Below are 22,160 nucleotides of genomic sequence, written 5' to 3' on the forward strand. Positions count from 1 at the left end.
AGACTCTGCTTAAAAAAAAAAAATGGGACTTTGAAATAAATGTTAGGATTAGGACGTGTTCTCTTAAGTAAAGAGTTAATATGTGAAAATATGTGATGTGTATATCACACTGATACAGTAGCTATAGACTTTGAAACTGAAGTTCCTCAATTGAAACATGAACAAAATGCACAAATTTCAATGCAGATCATATCAGGTGACAACAGACATAACACTCTACAACAAGAAGCTGAAGTAACAGCACTGTGCAGAAGATTTTATATTTGGGACTGTTAAAAGGCAGTAACAAAACTGTTTTTATAATTAAAAGAACATTTTTTAGGAAAAAGTATTGGATTATATGGTCAGACCAGCTAGATCATTCAAAGGTGAATTAGAAGGAAAGTTTGCACATTTTCACACTAAAGATCTGCTCGACAGCACTTCCTGATTTCACCGAGTTCCTTGAACTGCTCTTGAATTATTAAAAAAATTAGGAGTAAAAATTATAACTATTAGGATCTTGTTCCTTTACAGAAACTTCTCCATGGCTAATATCATACACATTCCTGGTGTCGTTGTGTCTCCAGAGGACTGTCAGTTCTTCTGTCATGTTTGTAACCAAGTCATCTGCTTGGTTACAAACATTCTTCTAAATATCTTCCTTTGTGTTCAGCAGAACAAATAAATTCATACAGGTTTGGAACAATTTGAGGGTGAGTAAATGATGACAGAATTTTACATTTTTGGGTGAACCGTCCCTTTAACACTGTTCAAAACAGTAACTGACAACATAAAATGTAACAGACATGAAATATACATAATGAATATCTGCATAACAGACAAGATCACTGTTAATGGTAATACATTTCATCAACATTAAAATAACCAAAAAACATGTTAGTGTAAAGTTAAAACAAACCCTTTCCCGTTATACCTTCCACAGGTATGAAGCATTCATTTCAAACACATTTGATCGATTTAAAGGCTTGTAAAAGCACACAGGGATAATGTCACTATAGACACGTGCTTTCAGTGATCTGTCCGTTCTTCAACAGTGAGTTTGTCTCCTCTGATGCATCTTCTCTGCTTTCTGAGGAATCTGTAAGATAGTGTCAAAATGTGTCAAACATCTACATCTAGTGACCGTAACTCAAATATATGCCTAAAATATACAAATACAGAACAAAAACAGTGCAAAAGAGACTAAAAGGACTTTTATTTATCACTGCATCTTTTAAATGTTTAGCTCATATTTGGCAATTGATTGATGACTGAAATATGATCTTTTCACTTGCCATTAAACATTGATATGATTAATGAAGCTTTAAGAAAATGCACTGCATTGTCATCTGCACTAGATGATTTAATAATATTTTTAATGCAATATGGGAACTGTTTGCCAAATTTAGCCAATAAATCCAGTAAAATGTATGAATTGTTCAATCTTTATTAAACTGACAGATTTGAGCTACTCACCTTGGACAAGAAATGTCTTGGAGATCATATTTTGTCCATTCCTGGTGATATTTAGTTTGTAAACTCCAAAGTCTGTAGGTTTGATGTCACTGATTGTGAGATATCCAGTGTTTTGATCCAGGTGTATTCTGTCTCTAAAACTCTCATCATGGTCGTGACAATCACTATTGTTCAGGTCATTCAGTCTGGAAATGACAACAAACGGATTTGTTTGATCTGTGCCTGATTTTCCAAACCTCCACTGCAGCACATCAAAGCTTTGTATTTCAGTGACGCCGGTGTTTAGAGTGACAGACTCTCCCACCGTCACCGACACCGTCTTCAGTTCAACTTTCTCCAGAATGACCTCATCAGCTGAACAAACTGGAATGGAGATAGAGATTAGAAATTGTAATGATGTTTGATGACAGAATAGACTCAGTAACTATATCTTACCATTCCTCAGCTCAGTGTCTTGCCCAGGACTTCGGCCTGCTTAAACAAAAGGTAAGAAAAGATTGTTGTTTATATATATTTTTGCTCACCATCTTATTTCTAATATTATCTCATAATTTGGCAGCAGGTTTATTAGGCTGCTGTCACTTTAAGACCTGATGCATGGATCCATTATACTGTTACACATGCGCTTTCTTTCTCAACTGTTTACATTCACTCAAACCGACTGTGTTTACATCAAGCGGCAACCTCCCCCAGTCTCTCTGAAGCCAATACGGAAGTAACTTAAACTGCGATTCATCGACTGGCCGCTAGGGACAGGCTCCAAAAGAGAGCAGAATCTCATTGAGTCCCATGTTAAATTGGCCAAGTTTACAGCAGAAAAAAACATGTTTACAAGTTGGTTCAAATTGTGGTTTTGGTCTATACTGCTAATTTTGCCCTTCATGACAACTGTGAGGGGGGTGAATTTTTTTCTAACTCATTCGTTTAAATTATATTAAGCCTTAAAGTTCTGCATAATTAAGGGCGTGGTCACTTGAGTGACAGGTAGATGCCGCTGCTGTCTGTGAGCCGTCACTTTACCTCAGCTGCCGCTGAATTTGGCATCTCAGCCGTATTTGTGCTCGATTATTTTATACAATTATAAAATATGGCTTGCTGCATAATATTCGAGACTGATGTGTGTCTGTGTAGATGTGCATGCATGGGGAAGAGAACACACGTTGTTGGATCGTGGCATTGTCTGAAAGTTTTGGTTGTGAGATTTACTACAATGACTGGCGGGAGGATATACAACTCTGACAGCACTGCTTGGATATTATAACTAAAACTGCTGCACTATTTTGAAAAAAATATACTTTGGACACAGGCTCATTTGTTTGTTAGATACGATCGTATACAGTTTTACAACATAAACGCTGCTCAGATTGCATCCTTTCTTGAAGAACGATGACAGAGAGCAGATCATTCATAAGAAATGTGATGCAAAAAAAGGACAATATATAAATCTTTAATGGACAAAAAGTTCTGTTTTTTTTGTTTTGCAATGGACACTCATATTTTACCCAAGTGCCACAGATTGGATTCTTCTCGCGATCTCTATTATAAAGGTATGAAGTCCCATTTTGATTTTCCATGTCGTTATTTACACACCCAACACTGGTGTTGGAGCATCTATATCTTAAAAAAAAAAAACCACTGTAGATCGACAGTAAACCTTTAGAACTTTCTGATGATAAAACTTATCTTCATTAATATTTTAGATCGTATCTAAGATAGATAGATAGATATAGCTCCTTTGCTTGCTAAAATGGTCGCGTCGAGCTAGGCGGGTGTGGTTTCAGCAACCAGTCATATCAGCTCAAACCACCTCCCGTCTCTTTGCCCATTTTCAGTTATCCGGGAGTGACGTGCGGTGACGCGCAGCTAAGATGGCCGCGGCCTCATTTACGCGTCAAAACTGCTGTTCAGAACTCTATGGGTGACGTCACGGACACTACGTCCATATTTTTTTACAGTCTATGGTTTACATGAATACTCACTGGCATTTTGACATTATTTTGTGTGTATTTGACTGTTTAAAGTGAAAAAGAGCTAAATTTAGCACTGAGAGTTGGCTTTATGTGACGCACATTGGGTGTGAGCACAAAATCTGCGGGAAAAAGTAAAAGTAAAAAAGTATGCACAATACTCGCAGTCCCACATCAAAATTCAAGCCCTATAACACCAAAAATATTCATCTGGATCAAATGAAATGAGTGAATATGTGAGGGGAGGAGGGTTTGTGTGTCGACTCACTGTCGGAGAGTAAGAGAGAGAGAAAGTGCAGCTGGTATCATGCATCTATTCTGCAGAAAATGAGTACTGGAATCATTTCAGATCGATATGTATCTAATAATCTATATTTCTGACAACACTATATTGCACTTAGTTTATTATTTCAGATGCCCTTTTTAAAAAACTACAATTGAAAAATGTATATATTGTATATGAAATTCAGGCCAACAAAGTGGCTTGTAGGAGTGACTGCATTACACACTGCTGAAATCCATCTGGACAAATTTTCATAAAAGGCTTGTTTTTGCTGCATGGTTTATAGATCAATTGGAAAGTCAATGAACTGCTAAACAGTAGTGGCCAAAAGTGATGTTCGGCATAGGAAGATTGACAAATTCACCCTTCATTTAAATATTAAAATGTGTTAAAGATTTTGTAAACATATTGCATATGAAACATGCCAAATTGTGCAACATAATTTTTGACCAGGCTGTCATCCAAAAAAAATTATGAACACAAACAAGAGTGGGCCAATGGAATATTAATATCTGATTAATTTGCTTTTAATGTGGGCTTTTTTCCTGTGAGCTTTTTTGTTTTTCTAAAACCTGTAGCTGTAGTTTTCCTTTTTTGCCAAACAATTTTGTCAGATAAATACCTTCAGTAAGTTTAGTGTTTTGTTCTTCCTTCGTATTTTAAAGGTGCCATCGAATTGAAAATTGAATTTATCTTGGCATAGTTGAATAACAAGAGTTCAGTACATGGAAATGACATACATGAGTCTCAAACTCCATTCTTTCCTCCTTCTTATATAAATCTCATTTGTTTAAAAGACCTCCGAAGAACAGGCGAATCTCAACATAACACGTGTACGCCCCCAATATTTGCATATGCCAGCCCATGTTCCCAACATTATGAAAGGCATTAAGGCCAGAACACATCAAGCCGACGCCGCTGAACTAGTGGCGACGAAAGCAGACTGCAGGGTTGGCTCACGTCGGCAGCGTCTGTGTCCAAAGTTGCCCTGACACACCAAACCAACGCTAGACAGCCGACGGCCAAGCAGCATGTCAGTTCTGCGCCTGCATGATATGAAATGCCTTTCTGAAACAGCAGGCGGCAGTAGCTGAACAACCAATCAGAATGATCAGATGGCCCGACAGACCGACGAGCTCCAACGCCGATTCAACATTTCGAATTGGCCGAAAAAAGGCTGACGAGGACCAACTTCAGCCGACGGTGCGGAACACACTGAGAAAACTTAGTCGGCTGACGAAGAAAAACTGCCCGACGGCCGACCGTCGGCTTGGTGTGTTCCTGCCTTTACACAAGGGCAGCCAGTATGTCTGGATGTGCACAGCCAAATCATCAGACTAGGTAAGCAAGCAAGGACAACAGCGAAAAATGGCAGATGGAGCAATAATAACTGACATGATCCATGATATCATGATATTTTTAGTGATACTTGTAAATTGTCTTTCTAAATGTTTCATTAGCATGTTGCTAATGTACTGTTAAATGTGGTTAAAGTTACCATCGGTTATTACTGTATTCACGGAGACAAGAGGCGTCACTATTTTCATTATTAAACACCTGCAGTCTGTATAATTCATAAACACAACAGTGTGTAGCATTAGCCGTTAGCCACGGAGCACTATCAAACTCATTCAGAATCAAATGTAAACATCCAAATAAATACCATACTCACGCGATTAGACATGCTGCATGACGAACACTTTGTAAAGATCCATTTTGAGAGTTATATTAGCTGTGTGAACTTTGTTTATGCAATGATAGAGTCGAGAGTTCGGGAGGGGGCGGAGAGCGCGCGATTTAAAGGGGCCGCAGCCTGAATCGGCGCATTTCTAATTATGCCCCTAAATAGGCAGTTAAAAAAATGAATTAAAAAAAATCTATGGAGTATTTTGAGCTGAAACTTCACAGACACATTCAGGGAACACCTTAGTCTTATATTACATCTTGTAAAAAAACGTTTACGGCGCACACCTACTACGTTATCGTCACTGACCAATGGTAGTACGAAGGTGTTTTGCAGCTGGACCAAACTTTTCCTGAATGTTCAATTTGGAAAGCCGCTTCGAACTTCCAAAAAGAACACAAACGAACTTCATTTTGGCCTGATTTTGTTCTAAATTACGTCAAATCAGTTCATTCTTCGATTTTGATTGAAGTATATCGGGGCATTGACGGACTGCATAGCCTAAAGACCCCGCTAAGCAATAAATTAATCAGTTTTGCTTCTCATAATTTGGTTGCATAGTTTTTTTCCTATTCTATTTATTTGGTTTTTTCTTATGCTAAATGTGATCAATGTTGTGTAAGTAGATGTGTTGGGGAATTTGGCCATTAACATGTAACATTTTAATTTTTTTTTATTTGTTGAAATGAATGGAAAAAAAAGATTTGTTCATTTTGATGAATGAGATTCAAAGATCCGGGTCAGTATAATGAGCCGAACTTCCCATTACTATACAGTGTTTCTCAAACCTGTCCTGAAGTACCAGCAGGCCTGCACGTTTTGTATGCCTCCCTCATCTATCACACCTGATTCAACTCATGAGCTCTTAGTAGAGACTGGATGTGTCAGATATAGAGAGAGACATACAAAATGTTCAGGGCTGGTGCTCCTCCAGGACAGGTTTGAGAGCCACTGTTCTAGATCAAACACTGAACTAGACTATTTAAATGTTAAGCAAGCAATATCATTGCCTGCAGGATCAGCAGAGAAAATAAGATTGTGCCAAGTAGTAATGGTGTGATATTGCTTGCAGATTGAATGTAAAGGTCCAATCAGCCTGCACCCTCTAGAGTTTCATGACTAAACCAGATATATATTCTTTTTTTCTCAATAATTCTCGCGTTTTCTATTTTACAGCTGTAGATCATACTTACCCATTTGATTTGTATTTCTGTATTTTCTGTGGCTAGCGATCATCCCAACAGCAGCAACGACTAGGACAATTACTCCAACAAAGACACAGATCAGCGCTAAATGACTGGATGATAAACCATTTTCTGTTGTGATCGTCGAGTCATCCACTAAAAAACAATAGATCAGAAAGAGTTAACATGCAAAATATGTGTCCACACTACAGGGTGTTAAAAGTAACAGTGTTGAAGTTAATGAGATAATTAAGTGATTCATATAACTGATGATTGACAATTAGTAGTGACACCTGAGGATGATAAACAGAATCATTGAAGTAAAGAGAAACAACAAGAACAGAAAAAAGAGAGACACAACAACTACAAATGACTTCCACTTATTGCACTTATTACTAATGACTTTATTTCTGTCATACATCTAAGTTCTTATTGAGAATTAACAAAAGATTAGGTGTTGGTGTTTTATGGAAAGTGAGTATTTTAATGATATCAGTGTTAACACTGCAGTTACACAAAATTGGTGGCTTACTAAACTAAAGCAAACACTCTCCACCACAATGAAACAAACATCAACATCTAAACTTCTGTTAATTCTCAATAAGAACTGCTGTAGATGTGTGACAGAAATAAAGTCAGTCTGTGGTGTGTTTCCCAAAGTGAACTATGGTTGCAAGTTCCGTCATTACCAATAGAGTTCAATGGGAGTTACGACCACAGTTGTCTAACGATGGTTTCATGAAACACACCTCTGGTTAGTAATAAGTGAAGCTGGTAATGCTGTTTGTGGAGTTGTTTAATTAGATCTTCAGAGATTTAATGTCTTTTATCTTCAGTTGATTTTACCAAATGCTCAATCATCAGTTAGAAGAGTCATAAAAAAACGTTCATTCTGGCTCCTCAGTGGACGTCTTTTCAACGTACGATTTTTGTGACAAAGATGTTGAAAAGATGTCTTCCGGACATAACTTTGTTTAGTGGGTATGGTGCTAAGATGAAAAGAAAGGAAACAAGGATGTACAAATAAGAAATGAGAACCACAACAGGACTACCCTGTTAGTGATGAGGCAATGGTCTTCTCAATTAATCACTTAATTATCTCATTAAAGGGATAGTTCACCCAAAAATGAAAATTTGATGTTTATCTGCTTACCCCCAGAGCATCCAAGATGTAGGTGACTTTTTTTCTTCAGTCGAACGCAAATTATGATTTTTAACTGCAACCGCTGCTGTCTGTCAGTCAAATAATAGCAGTGGATAGGAACTTCAACTATAACAGTAAATAAAACTTGCTTAGACAAATCCAAATTAAACCCTGCGGCTCGTGACGGCACATTGATGTCCTAAAACACGAAACGATCGGTTTGTGTGAGAAACCAAACAGTATTTATATCATTTTTTACCTCTAATACACCACTATGTCCAACTCCGTTCAGCTTCCGGTGTGTGAGGTCTGATCGCGCTCTGACAACGGAAGTGATGTCTCGCGCTCATTGAAGTATATGGGCGAGACATCACTTCCGTCATCCCGTCATCATTTTTGACCTCACTAACAGGAAGCTGAACGAAGTTGGACATAGTGGTGTTTTAGAGGTAAAAAATGATATAAATACTGTTCGGTTTCTCACACAAACCGATCGTTTCGTGTCTTAAGACATCAATGTGTCGTCGCGAGCCGCAGGGTTTAATTTGGATTTGTCTAAGCAAGTTTTATTTACTGTTATAGTTGAAGTTCCTATCCACTGCTATTATTTGACTGACAGACAGCAGCGGTTGCAGTTAAAAATCATAATTTGCGTTCGACTGAAGAAAAAAAGTCACCTACATCTTGGATGCTCTGGGGGTAAGCAGATAAACATCAAATTTTCATTTTTGGGTGAACTATCCCTTTAACTTTAACACTGCTTCAGTGTTACTTTTAACACCCTGTAGTGTGGACACATATGTACACTGAGGGGTGTTCATTTAACACCGGGGATTTTGCTGTAGAGAGGTATCAATAATGTACACTGTTAGACCTTGCCAGGCTTTTTTACTGTAAAATACTGGCAACACTGTTGCCAGTAATTTACTGTTGATTGTACAGTTATTTACTGTAATCTACAGTATGTTACTGTAAAGATACCATGAACTAAATTAAAACTCGTGTTACCTCATTTCATTTGCAGAAACTAACTGCCTCAAATTGTCAGACTGCCATTTAAATTTACAAACTAATATTATCATATGTTAATAAGGTGGACATAATTACTATGAACTTATTTCTTTCGAGTTCATTAAAACATTTTAAATAATGATATTTTCACTGCATCAGCAACTACACAGTCACCATCTGTTAAATAAAACAACATGCAGCATATCACCAATGTCTCTTGATCTTCTCCTGAACCTAAGCACAGGCTCTACTCTTCAGCACAATGGTGACCCGCAAAACTCAATTTTACAGTAAACTACTGGCAACAGTGTTTCCAGTATAAAACTGTTTTTTAACTTACAGTTTGTTACTGTTAAAATACATTTTGTGGGTGTGTCTTTTTATCTTACACCTTTAACCCTTTCAACCCCACAGGAACATCCTCTAGTGTCCACACTACAGAGTAAAAGTAACATTGATGCTGTGTTGCAGTGAGATAATTAAGTTAATATTTAAGTGATGATTGAGCATTAATGATGAACACCTGCTGTTAACAAGCAGAACCACTGAAAAGAGGAACATAAGTTTAGATGTTGATGTTTCATTGAAAATGTTTGGTTTGATATCACCATTGCAGAGAATTTTTTTTTTTTTTTTCAGTTGCCTTAACTATTTTTGTAAGTCACATTTATTATGGCAGAAACAAATGTGAAGAAAAAAAATGTTGAGTGCCAATAGTTATGTATTGCTTAAAACATAACCATATGTTGTTCAATCACAGACACAGACTAGACAGAAAAAGCTCAGTGACTTAAACAAGTCCAAAATGATTACAGCATCATCAAAACAGCAAAAACACCTGATCAACTTCATGTTGGCTTTTTCCTGCCATAACAAATGTGTTTTATAAACACTCAGTTACAGCAGCCAGAGAAAGCTAATGTTAAAGAGTCAAGAGCCCAACTAAAGCAGACACTGATCACCACAATGGTAACTACAATATTGCAGTCATATTAGTGGACTATATTAGTGAACTAATGTAGGGAATAGTGAATGAGGGTATAGGGTGTGATTTGGAACACAGCCTCTGAGTGTCGACTTTGAGCGATGTTAACTCACAGTATATTCCTGTAGGCTACTTTCTCGTAGATGACAGATATTACCCAGAATGCATTGTTTTCTACAGTATATTAATGTTTTAATGGAAAATGGTTAGTTACTGTCAGAATTTGGCCATTTTTCTACAGCAAGGTCTAACAGTGTAGAGTAGAACAAATCAGCACTGCCGTACCTGAACATGACAGACAGAGTTCACTGATGTCCAGATGTTGAGTCTGGTTGCTGATGGGATTGTTCAGCACACAGCTGTAGGTGTTTTTATCCTGATATTCCACCTCCAGAGGTAGAGAGAGACTGATGCTGAAATCAGACGCACTGATGCTGGACAATAAACTGTTTCCTTTGTACCAGGAGAGAGTCACATGACTCACATCCATCACTGAACACACCAATGAACATGATGATGATGAAGAACAGTCTCTGCTGATGACAGGAACAGGCAGACGAGCTGGAAAACATCAGAGAATAAACAGAAAACAATCAATTACAGGTGAATCAACAATTATAAATATTAATATTTATCTAAATAGAGGCACCTTTATGAAATTTGACATAAAAAAGTACACTTTCTACAATCTGAGAAGAAGAAAAATTACACATATTATGTGTAGCACTCTAGTTTACGCTTTTTGTGTCAATATCACAGCACAGCATCAACACAATCTGTGCAGCCAAGAACACCTGTGATGTGTTAATATTACACATTTACACATCTTTGTGTTTATTTCAGAGGTGAAGACCAGACCTCCAAAACCAAGATCATTCTAGACCAGAGGTGTGGTCGAGACCAGACAAGATAATTAATTAATTGTGTGACTATTGAACATTAGTGATGAGCACCTGCTGTTAACAAGCAGAATCACCAAAGGAGAAAATTACAATTTTAAGTCACCATCACAGAGATCAGGGTTTGCTTTAGTTGGATTTTTGACCCTTGACTTTTTAATATTATTTTTTTTTTTTGAAGTTGTAGTAACTGAGTTATAACTGCCAGATAAGCAAAGAGAAAAGATAACCAGGTGATGTTTTCACATAATCATTTATTGATCTGAACTCATTTAGAGCCCAATCTCTGAGTTAGATTTACATTATTGATTACAGCAGCACTGTGATTCTACAGCAGAAGATCAGCTTTATCAATATAATCTAAAATATTTCTTAAAAGTTGTTCTGATCAAAAATTAAAAATAATAAAAAAAAAAAAAAAAAGTCTTTCTTTTAGGCACACACAGACATCAAGTATTAGCCTGTGAATCTCAACGACGGTGACAAGCAACATATTCTGATCAACAGATCAACTCTGAACATTAGAAAACAAGCTACTAAAAAGTCACATAAAAACAGAAACAAATAAAATAGTGAGAATAAAGGAAATTACTAAGACAATTCAGCTCATAATTTATTCATACAGTAATGCATGATGGGAGCCATGGATGAATTTTGATTGGTGGCACCCAGAATGCATTGCAACATGCTTTATTATTCTCACCATTGTTGAGATTCACAGGATGATTCTTGATGTCTGTGTGTGCCTAAAAGAACTTTTTTTTTTTCTTCTTTTTTTTTTCCCAATCAGATCAGCTTTTGAGAAATCCATTGGATTATATTGATAAAGCTGATCTTCTGCAGAATCACAGTGCTGCTGTAATCAATAATGTAAATCTAACTCAGAGATTGGGCTCTAAATGAGTTCAGTGATTCAGATCAAATAATTAGTGATGGCGAGATGAAGCCTCATGAAGCATTGAAGCTTTTCAGCCAAGTGGTTCACAAAAGGGTTCATTTCTCGAGGCTTCATTTGCTCACAATTCCACCTGGTGGTCAAAGTGTGTAAAACAAGTAGACACATTACAGATGACCTGATGTGATCTGATACACTTTATTTTGCGGCAGTTATGGCTTAGAAATAATGGTGAAGAAAAAAACACACATTTCCACAAAGACTTAAATATTTATTTTAATGTAATGTGTATTTTCTGGTTGTATATAATGATTGTATAACATAACTGTGTAATAATTTATTGGTTTTAAATTAATGGGGCTATTAAATGTGTGTAATAAATTCTTTGGTCATAACAGGCAGAAGGGGAGATATTATTATTCTAAAACCACACAATCTGTGGTGATCTCATGGGTTTATATATCTGTCAAAATGTCGCGCCAAGATTTGAACCGCATCCAGTCGAACCATTCGAACCAGTCAGGCAAAAGCGAGGCTTCGAACGTCATCAATGACGTCACTGATCTAAAGCGATACAAGCCTCGATAAGCGCTTCACTGAAAGCTTCCTGGGATTTCTCGACACAGACTGTAACGTCACTACAAATAATGATTATGTAAAAACATAACCAACACCTGATCATCTTTTCTCTTTGCTTGTCTGTCTGTTATAACTCAGTTACAACAGCCCAAACTAAATCTAATGTTAAAAAGTCAAGGGCCAAGAGCTCAACTAAAGAAAACACAGATCTCCATGATGGTGGCTTAAAATTAGGAATTTCTCCTTTAGTGATTCTGCTTGTTAAAAGATCACCTTTCTGGCACATTTAATGTGTTAAAATCATTACACAATGAATGTGTCAAAATTAACACAACGAGTGTTGTCCCTAAACTCACACACTGATGTGTAAGAATTTGAGTCGGTTTTTAACAAACGCTTTTTTACACATTCTGAATGTCTGTGTTTGACACAGTGAATTTGTCAAAATGAACACAAGTGTTGTCCCAAAACACAAGCACTGATGTGTAAGTGATGTTTTTTGACTGGACTTGACAAAGATTATTGCACCTCTGGTCTTCATGTTCAGAAGTAGCACAGGTGTTTTATTTTGTTGTTGTTTTCCATTTCCTTCAATGATTCTGCTTGTTAACAGCAGGTGTTCATCACTACACCTCTGGTTATCCTTCCTGACACATTTACTGTTAAAATCATTGACTCAGTGAATGTGTCAAAATAAACACAACGAGTGTTGTCCCTAAAATCACCCACTGATGTGTAAGAATTTAACACAGTTTGAGTCAGTTTTAACACATCCCTTCTAATCTTCTAACACATCCCTGAACTACTCAGACTACTGCAGAAATGGGATATCAGGAGAAGAGTCACTACTGTGAAATTTTACATTATTGGCAAACATGTTTTACTTCCATCATGTGACGCATTTTTGACTGAAACAAGATAAGTGAATACTCAGCTAACAGAATTTTGTTATAAGAACGTTCTTTAAATATTTACGTTCTGGGAACGTAAAAATATGTCCAGTTTTCTTGACGTTAGAGGAATGTTTTTATAAGGTATGATGTTCCTCAAATGTTTTTTTAACTTAATTTTGATTTAAAATTCAACATTGTAGGAACGTTGATTTGTAACATTCCAAGAACATAACAATGTCCAGTTTCCTTAATGTTAGTAGAATGTTATTTAAAGGTTAGTATGTTGTTCCTGAAACATTCTTTCAGAGGTGCTGCTGATATTAGTACTTTTTTTGAATAAAAAAGGTACAAAAATGTCCCTTTAAAGGTACTGCGCAGCGACAAGCTGCTGTACCCCTAAAGGTACAATTTTAACCCTTTTTTCTTCTGTGTGTATGACACACTGCATGAGATAAAACAATCAAATCTTGTGCCCCGATGCACATTATCATTTACGCATCACAACGACACCATATGTCAAATGGATCATGCCAAAAGGAATTTTGGTTTCTTGCTTTAAATTACATATAGCAGGCAGTGATTCAGATATCATTATACCCTTTACAATCAAAACCAGATACTGTGGGTTCAGCTTGCACAAGATAACTTGGCTAAATTTCTTGTCAGTTTTGCTGTTGACTGACATACAGTCTACTAGTATGGAACAATACTTCAATGCAATGAAGTCAAACTAAATGCGAACTCTATTTTAACTACTTACCAGAAACAATAATACTGAATTTTTTGGGTGGGACCTCTTTTCCGCCAAAGATCTGTAGTTCATAAAGTCCAGCATGTTCAGCTCTGATGTTTGTGATGGTCAGAGATCCAGTTTGATCATCCAGCTTCAGTCTGTCTCTGAATCTCCCATCAAGAGCATTGTTGTATAATGAGACCATATCGATCATTTTGTTGATTTGAGCTATACGAGTGCTGTCAGGTCCAAATGTCCACAGTATCAGATCAACTCTCTGTGTTTCAATAAGACCAGCATCTAGAGTGACTGAATCTCCCTCCGTCACTGATACTGACTTCACTGCATCTTCAGCACCAGACACACCTGAAGAACAAACAATCAGTTTCTCAAATTGAGATCATTTCTGTCTAAACAACTTCAGGAGACTTAAGGTAGTTTAAACAGTTGGAAGTCTCTCATCATTTGGGCCATTTTATGGAGTTTGTTGCCTTCATCCCAATTTGCATTTATTGTATGAAAAAGAACAACACGGATGTTCAGATTTCCCTGTGTTACAGGGATTGTTTTAAAGACATGCAGTTACAGCACAAAAAGAAACATTAAAATTAAGAAGTCAAGGGCCCAACTAAATAGAAGATTTGTATGAAAGAAACAAAGTCAGAGTGGTTTGTAATAAGTGAAGATGCAGAGATCTAGAGAGATCTGTTAGTGTTTAATGTTGTTTCTGTTATCTGAGTTTTGTGTGTCACCATTGTGCTGGAGAGTAGAGCCTGTGCTTCAGTCAGTGATGATCCAGAAACACTGATGCTCTGCTGTATGTTGCTTTATTTAAAGACAGTAATGGTGTAGATACTGATGCACTGATAGTTATATCAGCTCATGCATGTGTTGTTTTCAGCTAATTGTTAACTACAAGAAATGTACATTTTACAAAGAATGATTTAGGATATTGTACCTTAATTTTACAGTTTTTGTTTGGCAGACGCTTCTTGTCTTTTTTAAGAGTTATTTTCAATAATGGTAAACATTTGTCACCCTGTGGTGCCATGAATTTCACAGTTTTGTTGTTGTTGTTGTTTTTACAGTGTAGACTAGCTGTTGTTGTAGATTAATAGCGTGGGCACTGTGTGGGACCAATGTTCCCTCTAATTTTATTTCTCGCTGAGCAAAACTTTTCTCTGTTGAGCGCACATTTTGGCCACCTGAGCAAAAACATGCTTTATATCAGACCTGAACAATGAGGCCTTCAATGTGCCATTTCTATTTTATTTGACCCTTGATGTAACTTAGTGATTTATTAAATAATATGTTTGAAAACAAGCAGTTCAGTCACTAAATTAATGTGTTTAATGTGTAATTTAACGAATTTGTTTTCGTAATTTAACGACTTTTTTCTCGTAATTTAATGACTTTATTCTCAACATTTTATCTAAACTTTTTTCTCTAAATTTAACGAGTTTTTTCTCGTAATTTAACAAGTTTATTCTCAACATTTTATTTTGACTTTTTTTCTCGAAATTTAATGAGTTTTTTCTCGAAATTTAACAACTTTAATCTCGAGATGGTTTTATTTTTTTATTATTGCTAGGCCCTAATCCTCTTCCGTATTTTCATGTCTGTTCTCTGCGTGGCAATTATTTTTTCTGCAGCTTAGAGGGAATATTGCGTGGGACTAGTAAGGGCTTCCTGGAGGCTAAGTGAGGGCTGCCCATACAGGGCCAATGTTTTGCCAATGAACAAATTCTCAAGGGTCCTGGTAAATCCAAATGAATTGAATCTGATTGCAGATCTGTTTACATGTACTCTAAACTCTGTAATCTGAATCCGTTTATATGTGTTTTATATACATTCTGATTAAAACTTTTGCACACGTGCTGTGCGTGTGACGTCATATCAATCTCACAATAACCAGGGTTGCGTCAACAGACGATGATCATGTATCGACGATAGCGAGAGATATTGTTAAAAGCATCAAATGTTGGCAATATTAAGAGTATTTGGGATTTCCAATTAATGTAGGCCTATTTCATTACTATTAGGTTAGGCTTCTTTCTTTCATTATCAAATTAACATTATAATAAATTTGCCCTGCAATAATTTCATAGCGCATCACCGCATAACTGACGTGCTCTGGGGATAATATAAGATTAGGCTATTTGCTCTCTTTGAAAATGATTTAATTTTTTTAGGTCTTATACAATGAATTATAGGCCTATGAAATTATTAAGAGTGTAGGCCATTGTCATCAATGAAAATTAAGCGCAGCTTTACTTCAAGCACTGACTTTAAAAGACCAACAACCTGTTTACACGAAATACATTTGTTTCACTAGCCATGTACGGCCACAAGAGAAATAATGGAATAAAATTTAGACAGTTATATATATCGTTATCAGTATATTATGTTGAAATTCATCTCTGAGAGTGTCATGATCACCGTCTGTTCCTGTCAGTTCCCAGACTTAATTTCCCATAATCCTCCCTGCCAGTCACATGCACACACTCCACTCCACTCATCATCTGCCACATACACCTGAAGCTTGTTATCTGGACTATAAATTACTCACACACATACCATCTGATCACAAAGTCTTGTTTTCACTTGTGTTACATTTCTGTGTCTGTGATTGATCTTGCCTGATTCCCATTTACGACCCATTGCTGCCTGCCTCGATCTGCTGCCTGTACCCTGATTACGACTCTGCCTGTTCCTTACTGTTCCCGTTTGTTCCTGTTTTGACCCTGCCTGTACGACCACATCTACCTTTAATAAAACGCTGCATTTGGATCCCCTGCCTGAGTCTCCCTGCGTTACAGAGAGAATATGCTCCGTTAATGCAGCGTCAGACAGCTCCGTCACTTTTAACTTTCAATTTCTGTAGGCCTAGTGAATGCTAACTGAGGATGAGACTTTTTCAGCATCATAACTCTTGCACAAAGTTTGCACTTTGCTTCTTGTGTGATATCCATTGGCTCACATTCTTGTTTTAAAACGGAAAGATTTCCAATATTGTGACAAAGGGATACAGCTGCACCACTGCCTCTTGGCATACATCTTTACAACTAAAGACGTGAACGTGAACTTGCGCATGTGCCCCAGAGACTTCTGAATACAGTTGAGAAAGTAGTCGGATTCAAGCGTTTACATGGTCATTTTTTGCTGTTCGATCAGATTAGAAAAGAAATAAACCACCCCTTCCAATCTGATCGAAATTTAATTCGGATCGAATGTGTTTATGAGCTTCTGTATATGGAGTTGTTTAATCCTCCTCTGCTGAGATCTTGAGTGATGTAATGTCTTCTTTTATCTAAGGCTGCAGCTGAAGTCTGTAGTTCTAGTGTTTCGATTTTTTTGTTCTTGTTGTTTCGCTTTCCTTCATTGATTGTAAACAGCAGCTATCTTCAATAATTCTCAATCATCACTTAATTAATTACTTAATTATCTCATTATATATTACATATTAGATTTAACAGTCTGTAGTGTGCACTCTGAACAGGGCTCATTTCATCTGGGGGTTAAAATAGGGGTTAAGGGGTTAAAATATTACAATCAAAATTAGTGTACAATAATAATATGCTCACATTATTAGCATATAATAAATATTAGTTTGTAAATATAATGGCAGTCGGACAATTTAAGGCAGTTAGTTTCTGCAAATGAAATGAGTAAACAAAGTTTTAATTCAGTGCATGGTATCTTTACAGTAACAAACTGTAAATTACAGTAAATAACTGTACACTCTGGCAAGGTCTAACAGTGTGCATCTGACATTTTATAAGTTGATCTTATGTTAAGAGAAATGTCATCTGTTAGTCTTGACTGTGTATGATTGTTTCAATCAATCAAGGTGTAGTTGTTGGTAACACTTTTTAATGTTTACTGTATTGTAGATGATAGCATTACAAAGCGTTTGTGTCATCTAATCCAGTGTTTCCCAACCCTGTACCTAGAGGCACACCAACAGTACACAGTTTGGATGTCTCGCTTATCTGACCCATACATTTCAGGTCTTGGAGTCTCTTCTAATGAGCTGATGAGTTGAATCAGGTGAGTTTGATTAGAAAGAGTTGGAAAATGTGTACTGCTGGTGTGCCTCCAGGAACAGGGTTGGGAAACACTGATCTAATCATCTAAATTAAGTTTATGAAATTGAGATTTATTGCACTTTGTTTTGCCTCTGTGAATGCATTGTTCTATAGCCTGACAGTATTTGACTATAAATTAAATTACTACCATTTTTACATGTCTGTTTTATTTCAGTTTTGTAGAATTACAAATGGATGGTAATGCTTAATATTTTTGTTGTATGAACATTTAATTAGCAGATAATAATTTTCACTTCATGTGTTTAAATGACAAGTTTGTGTGTTAAAATTATCTTACACAATTTGTGTGTTAAGATGGATCACACATTTACTATGTGTTAAATTTGACACATGTGTAGTCCCTGAGCACACTCACCACGTGTTAAAATCCTGCACAACATGTGTCATTTTTAACACATCTCTTTTTCAAGTGTTGACCCTTGACTTTTGTTGAGTTGCTTCTTTATCAGCAATCACACACTGTAAAAAATGATCGTGATTTTAACAGTAAAAGACTGTAAAAATGCTGCGGTGAAAGTTTTTACAGAAAGTTTCCGTACTATATACGGTGAATAACTGTAATAGATCTAACGGTACATTTAATGTAATGTTACGGTAAAATACCGTTAAATTCACAGTTTTTGGAAGTGAAAAATAACAATTCATTGTAAAATTTACAGTGAAAAACCGTAAATTGACATTCCCACAATTCCCTGCGTGACACTTCACATTTGATATATTTTCATTGAAATAACTCTGTTTCTTCTTAGTTTTTCTCATTTTTTTCTAATCAGTTATGTACATTAGGGTTTTATGTTACATCTAATGTTGTTAAATTAATGTTTATTGCATTTTTAAAATGTCATGCATGTTACCATGATGGTGTTTAGTGTGTGTGTGAATGACACTGTGTGCACCTTCTATATATTAGTATTGTCCTCCTCAGCTTGTGGAAAAGCTGCTTGTGATGAACTTTGATTCATCATGTGACTCTCATCACCACTGTGTTTGGTGACTGTCAGTGTATTATAAAGGTACAAAACAGATATTAGTACTTCATTAGGTTGGTAAATTAACATTATATCAGTTAATGAAATATGTTATTTTACTGTAAATTTAACAGATTTTTTTTTACGGTAAAGTTCTGGCAACCACAACTGCCGTTTTTTTACCGTAAATTTTACTGGGATTATTTTTTACAGTGCAGGTGTTTTCAGAAAACATTTATGCATTGATAAAGCAGATCAACATGTCTGTTTTAATAAGAGACAAATGACTGCTTTAGAAAAGTATAATAATTTATACTTTTAAAATAGTATAAATCTGACAGTCATTTTTAACCTTCTATTTAAAACATGTTTTATGTCTTTGTACACTCACAGATATCAACATTTGGCATATAAAACACAACAATTAGTTTCCTGAACAAGTGCACACCCGAGTCTGTGTTGCTTTTAAATGTCATGTATCACAAAAAAGCCCTTAAACTGTGTAATCTTTTGAAGGTATTTTTTGACGATTAAGCCCCTTGTATTTTATTTCTTTATTTAATTTTCTTTAGTATTGTCTCTTTATTTCATTTATTTATAATTTTGTTATGCTGCTATTTGGACTTTTTGGAATTGTATTAAGATTTTTTTACTGTTACAAGTAATAAAAAAAGTCTGTGTTGCTTTCATATCCTCCTGAGACCCCGAAAAAAGTTATTATATTGTTTAGAGCATAAGAAACAAATTAAAAATAACATTTTTGAAAAATTATATTTTATTGATGTTACGCTATGTAGTGGACACCAGGACTAAGTTGTTTAAAAAATAACATGGCATGAAATTACATGCATAGGCAATGCAATAAAATAGTCAAACATGGATTTTCCCATTCAATGCAATGCATCTGTACACTGTATCTAATTTGCATATTAATGTGTTCTTGGAGCAAAATGCAATGAAAAAAGAAGTGTAATAATGGGAGTAATAATTGGCAACATTTTCAAAATAATATCTAATAATTAATAGGAATATTTATATATAAGTTATTTCCCTATTCACTTGTTGTATCTCCTAAAATCCCATGATTTAAGTCCTGGTCTCCTCATATTTTGATTTGAAACCTCATAACATTTTCCTGAGATGTTGATTGATATCAAACAATTTGAAAATGTATCTGATTTAAATGATAATTACGAAATATTGTCATATTTCCATAAGAGTGCTCATTTTCATTTTCAGTCATATTTAAAGACCAAGAAGTTGTTGTTGTCATGGCGAAACCAAAAAAAAGCGCTGAATGTGCTCTTTACAGGACATTAAAACTGTGACATGATGTCAGAGAAATTCACTAAAATATAATGTGCACTACAGAGGACAGACGTCTATTCCCGGGTCCCAGGAGGATATTCATGCGAACCGCGGCACAATTCGAGTACAAACGAGCTCAGACCACCTTCTTCAAGCAGTCTCGGGTTCACATGACAGCTTTGACATTAGCGATACTAACATCAGCATTTTAATGAGACTGTTGCCTGGGGACATTAAACCACCAAGACATTTTTAAATGCTACGGTATTTAAATGAAGTAGGCCTATATCTGTCAATAATCAAAGAATTTTAAAGTATTTCGTTTAACTGGCTTGAATCCAACTTTGCAAAATGAAAGCGAAAGTCTCAGATTTTAAATTCTGTACTCACCTTTCAAGAGTAAAAAGAAGATAAATGAAATCATTATGCTGATGTAGATCAAAATAAAATGTCATCTAAAATAAAGATGTAGTGCAGTAGGTCATCTGTGTTCTCGGAGTGTTTTTATCTTCAAGTAGCGCTGTCAGGAAGTTCCTCATGTAAGGATTAAGGATGCTGGCTCAAACACCTGTGACGAGGTTTTGAAATGACGCAGTGATTCTCACTCAAAAAAAACAAAACAAAAAAAACCTGTTGTTCGAGAATTCTCTCTTGTCTGTGATAATGCGTATAACCCATGGTGTAACCACGTGAACTTAAACTACCAGTTTCAATTACACTGTTTCAAGTGTCAGCAAAACTTAAGTTGTAAACAAACTGACAAACACAATGCAGGATGTCCATTTATGCAACTAAGCGACTGAAGGTCAATAACCACATGTAAAAGACGTGAGTACTCATAGAAGGTGCAGCTTTTTCAAATTATGAATTAAAGTTTATGTTGCTGCTGAAAGCAGTTAGTGAAGGCCAGCAGGGGGCGCTCTTTGTTTATATTTATATGTATATTTTTTATTTCAAATATATACAAATGTCATTTATATAGGCCTATTTTAGTCTGTCAAGAGATTTAGAGCACCGTTTTTGGAGAGTGCGCATGTGCGTAGCTACGCACTCTAGTACGCAAGAACAAGCATTTGATTTAATCTAGAAATAAAGCAAAATAACTGGGGAAAATGGGAATTAGTCCTCTAATGCCATGTCCGTAATTTATAGCAAAAAATCTTGCATTAATTCGATCTCAAACGGATTCATTTAAAGGAGCTCTATGTAGAAATGACACCCAGTGGTCGAAATAGGTACTGCAGTCCAAATTCCAAATATTGTTTGGCCCGCCCCCTCCTTCAAAGATGCGGTTGACCAGCTTGAGGACACACAACAATAGGGAGCGCAGTTGACAATGAAAGCTGAGGAGACTTACACACTGTAAGCTGATGAGTTGATTTATCTGTGTTTTAATATGCTGTCGCTCATAGAGATTTTTAGATGGATGCTGAGGCTTTTTAGGTCAGGTTTCCACGGCTGCAATACGCAGTGTTTTCCGCCAACTGGCAACCTGTGATGTCTAAATACTATTGGATAAACTGCAGCACACGGTTTCGCACAGACCAAAACAAAGACAGACATTCCGACACGGAACACACATTTCAAAGTAGAATGTCTGGCTGTAGCATTGTTTTTCTGAGAAACAAGTAGGTGAACTTAACATGTTTCCTAAATATCTGCAAACATATTGGGGTATTTTTATGCTTTATTAAAATGAAAATCTTACATAGAGCCCCTTTAAAGAAGTTATTACTCACCACCTGCATGACGTCATTCACCAACGTGGTTGAACGACATGTTTGCGAAAATACGGTTTCGGGAAACAGTCATGACTAGCTAGTTGATTTGTTCAAGATGCATCGTACTATAGTAGTAAAGCAGTGAGTTACATCGGTGTTTGGGAAACATTTTAAAAACAGAGTTGCGACACTCCCATAGACTTCCATAGGAACTGAGGAATGCCTTTTATTGTGGCCAGCCTAATGCACACCTGTGCAGTAATCATGCTGTGTAATCAGTGTCTTGATATGCCACACCTGTGAGGTGGATGGATTATCTCGGCAAAGGAGAAGTGCTCA

At 36.2% G+C, this 22,160-nt stretch overlaps 1 protein-coding gene across 2 annotated transcripts; it reads right to left on the reverse strand.

The window, feature by feature from the left end:
* Positions 1–222: 222 nt before the first annotated feature.
* LOC125263514 (SLAM family member 5-like) lies at positions 223–20,733 on the reverse strand. Of its 2 annotated transcripts, none has more exons than XM_048182510.1 (7): positions 20,491–20,733; positions 13,743–14,081; positions 10,002–10,277; positions 6,586–6,732; positions 1,894–1,932; positions 1,459–1,821; positions 223–1,081 (listed from the first exon to the last, which is right to left on the reverse strand). In XM_048182510.1, the coding sequence occupies exons 1-7, from the start codon at positions 20,522–20,524 to the stop codon at positions 996–998; spliced, it is 1,284 nt and encodes a 427-aa protein (XP_048038467.1). In that variant the 5' UTR covers positions 20,525–20,733; the 3' UTR covers positions 223–995. The 2 variants fall into 2 exon arrangements, with proteins under 2 accessions (XP_048038467.1, XP_048038468.1); XM_048182511.1 differs by having other exon boundaries at positions 1,894–1,929; positions 20,491–20,731.
* Between the last annotated feature and the right edge of the window lie 1,427 nt (positions 20,734–22,160).

The sequence above is a fragment of the Megalobrama amblycephala genome, linkage group LG2 (assembly GCF_018812025.1).
Source record: "Megalobrama amblycephala isolate DHTTF-2021 linkage group LG2, ASM1881202v1, whole genome shotgun sequence".
Taxonomy (NCBI): domain Eukaryota; kingdom Metazoa; phylum Chordata; class Actinopteri; order Cypriniformes; family Xenocyprididae; genus Megalobrama; species Megalobrama amblycephala.

Coding starts and splice junctions, on each gene's coding strand:
- LOC125263514 (XM_048182510.1), bottom strand. CDS start 20,524: ATGATTTCATTTATCTTCTTTTTACTCTTGAAAG. Junction 1,822..1,893: donor AGACACTGAGCTGAGGAATG/GTAAGATATAGT, acceptor TCTCCATTCCAG/TTTGTTCAGCTGATGAGGTC. Junction 1,082..1,458: donor CAAGACATTTCTTGTCCAAG/GTGAGTAGCTCA, acceptor ACTATCTTACAG/ATTCCTCAGAAAGCAGAGAA.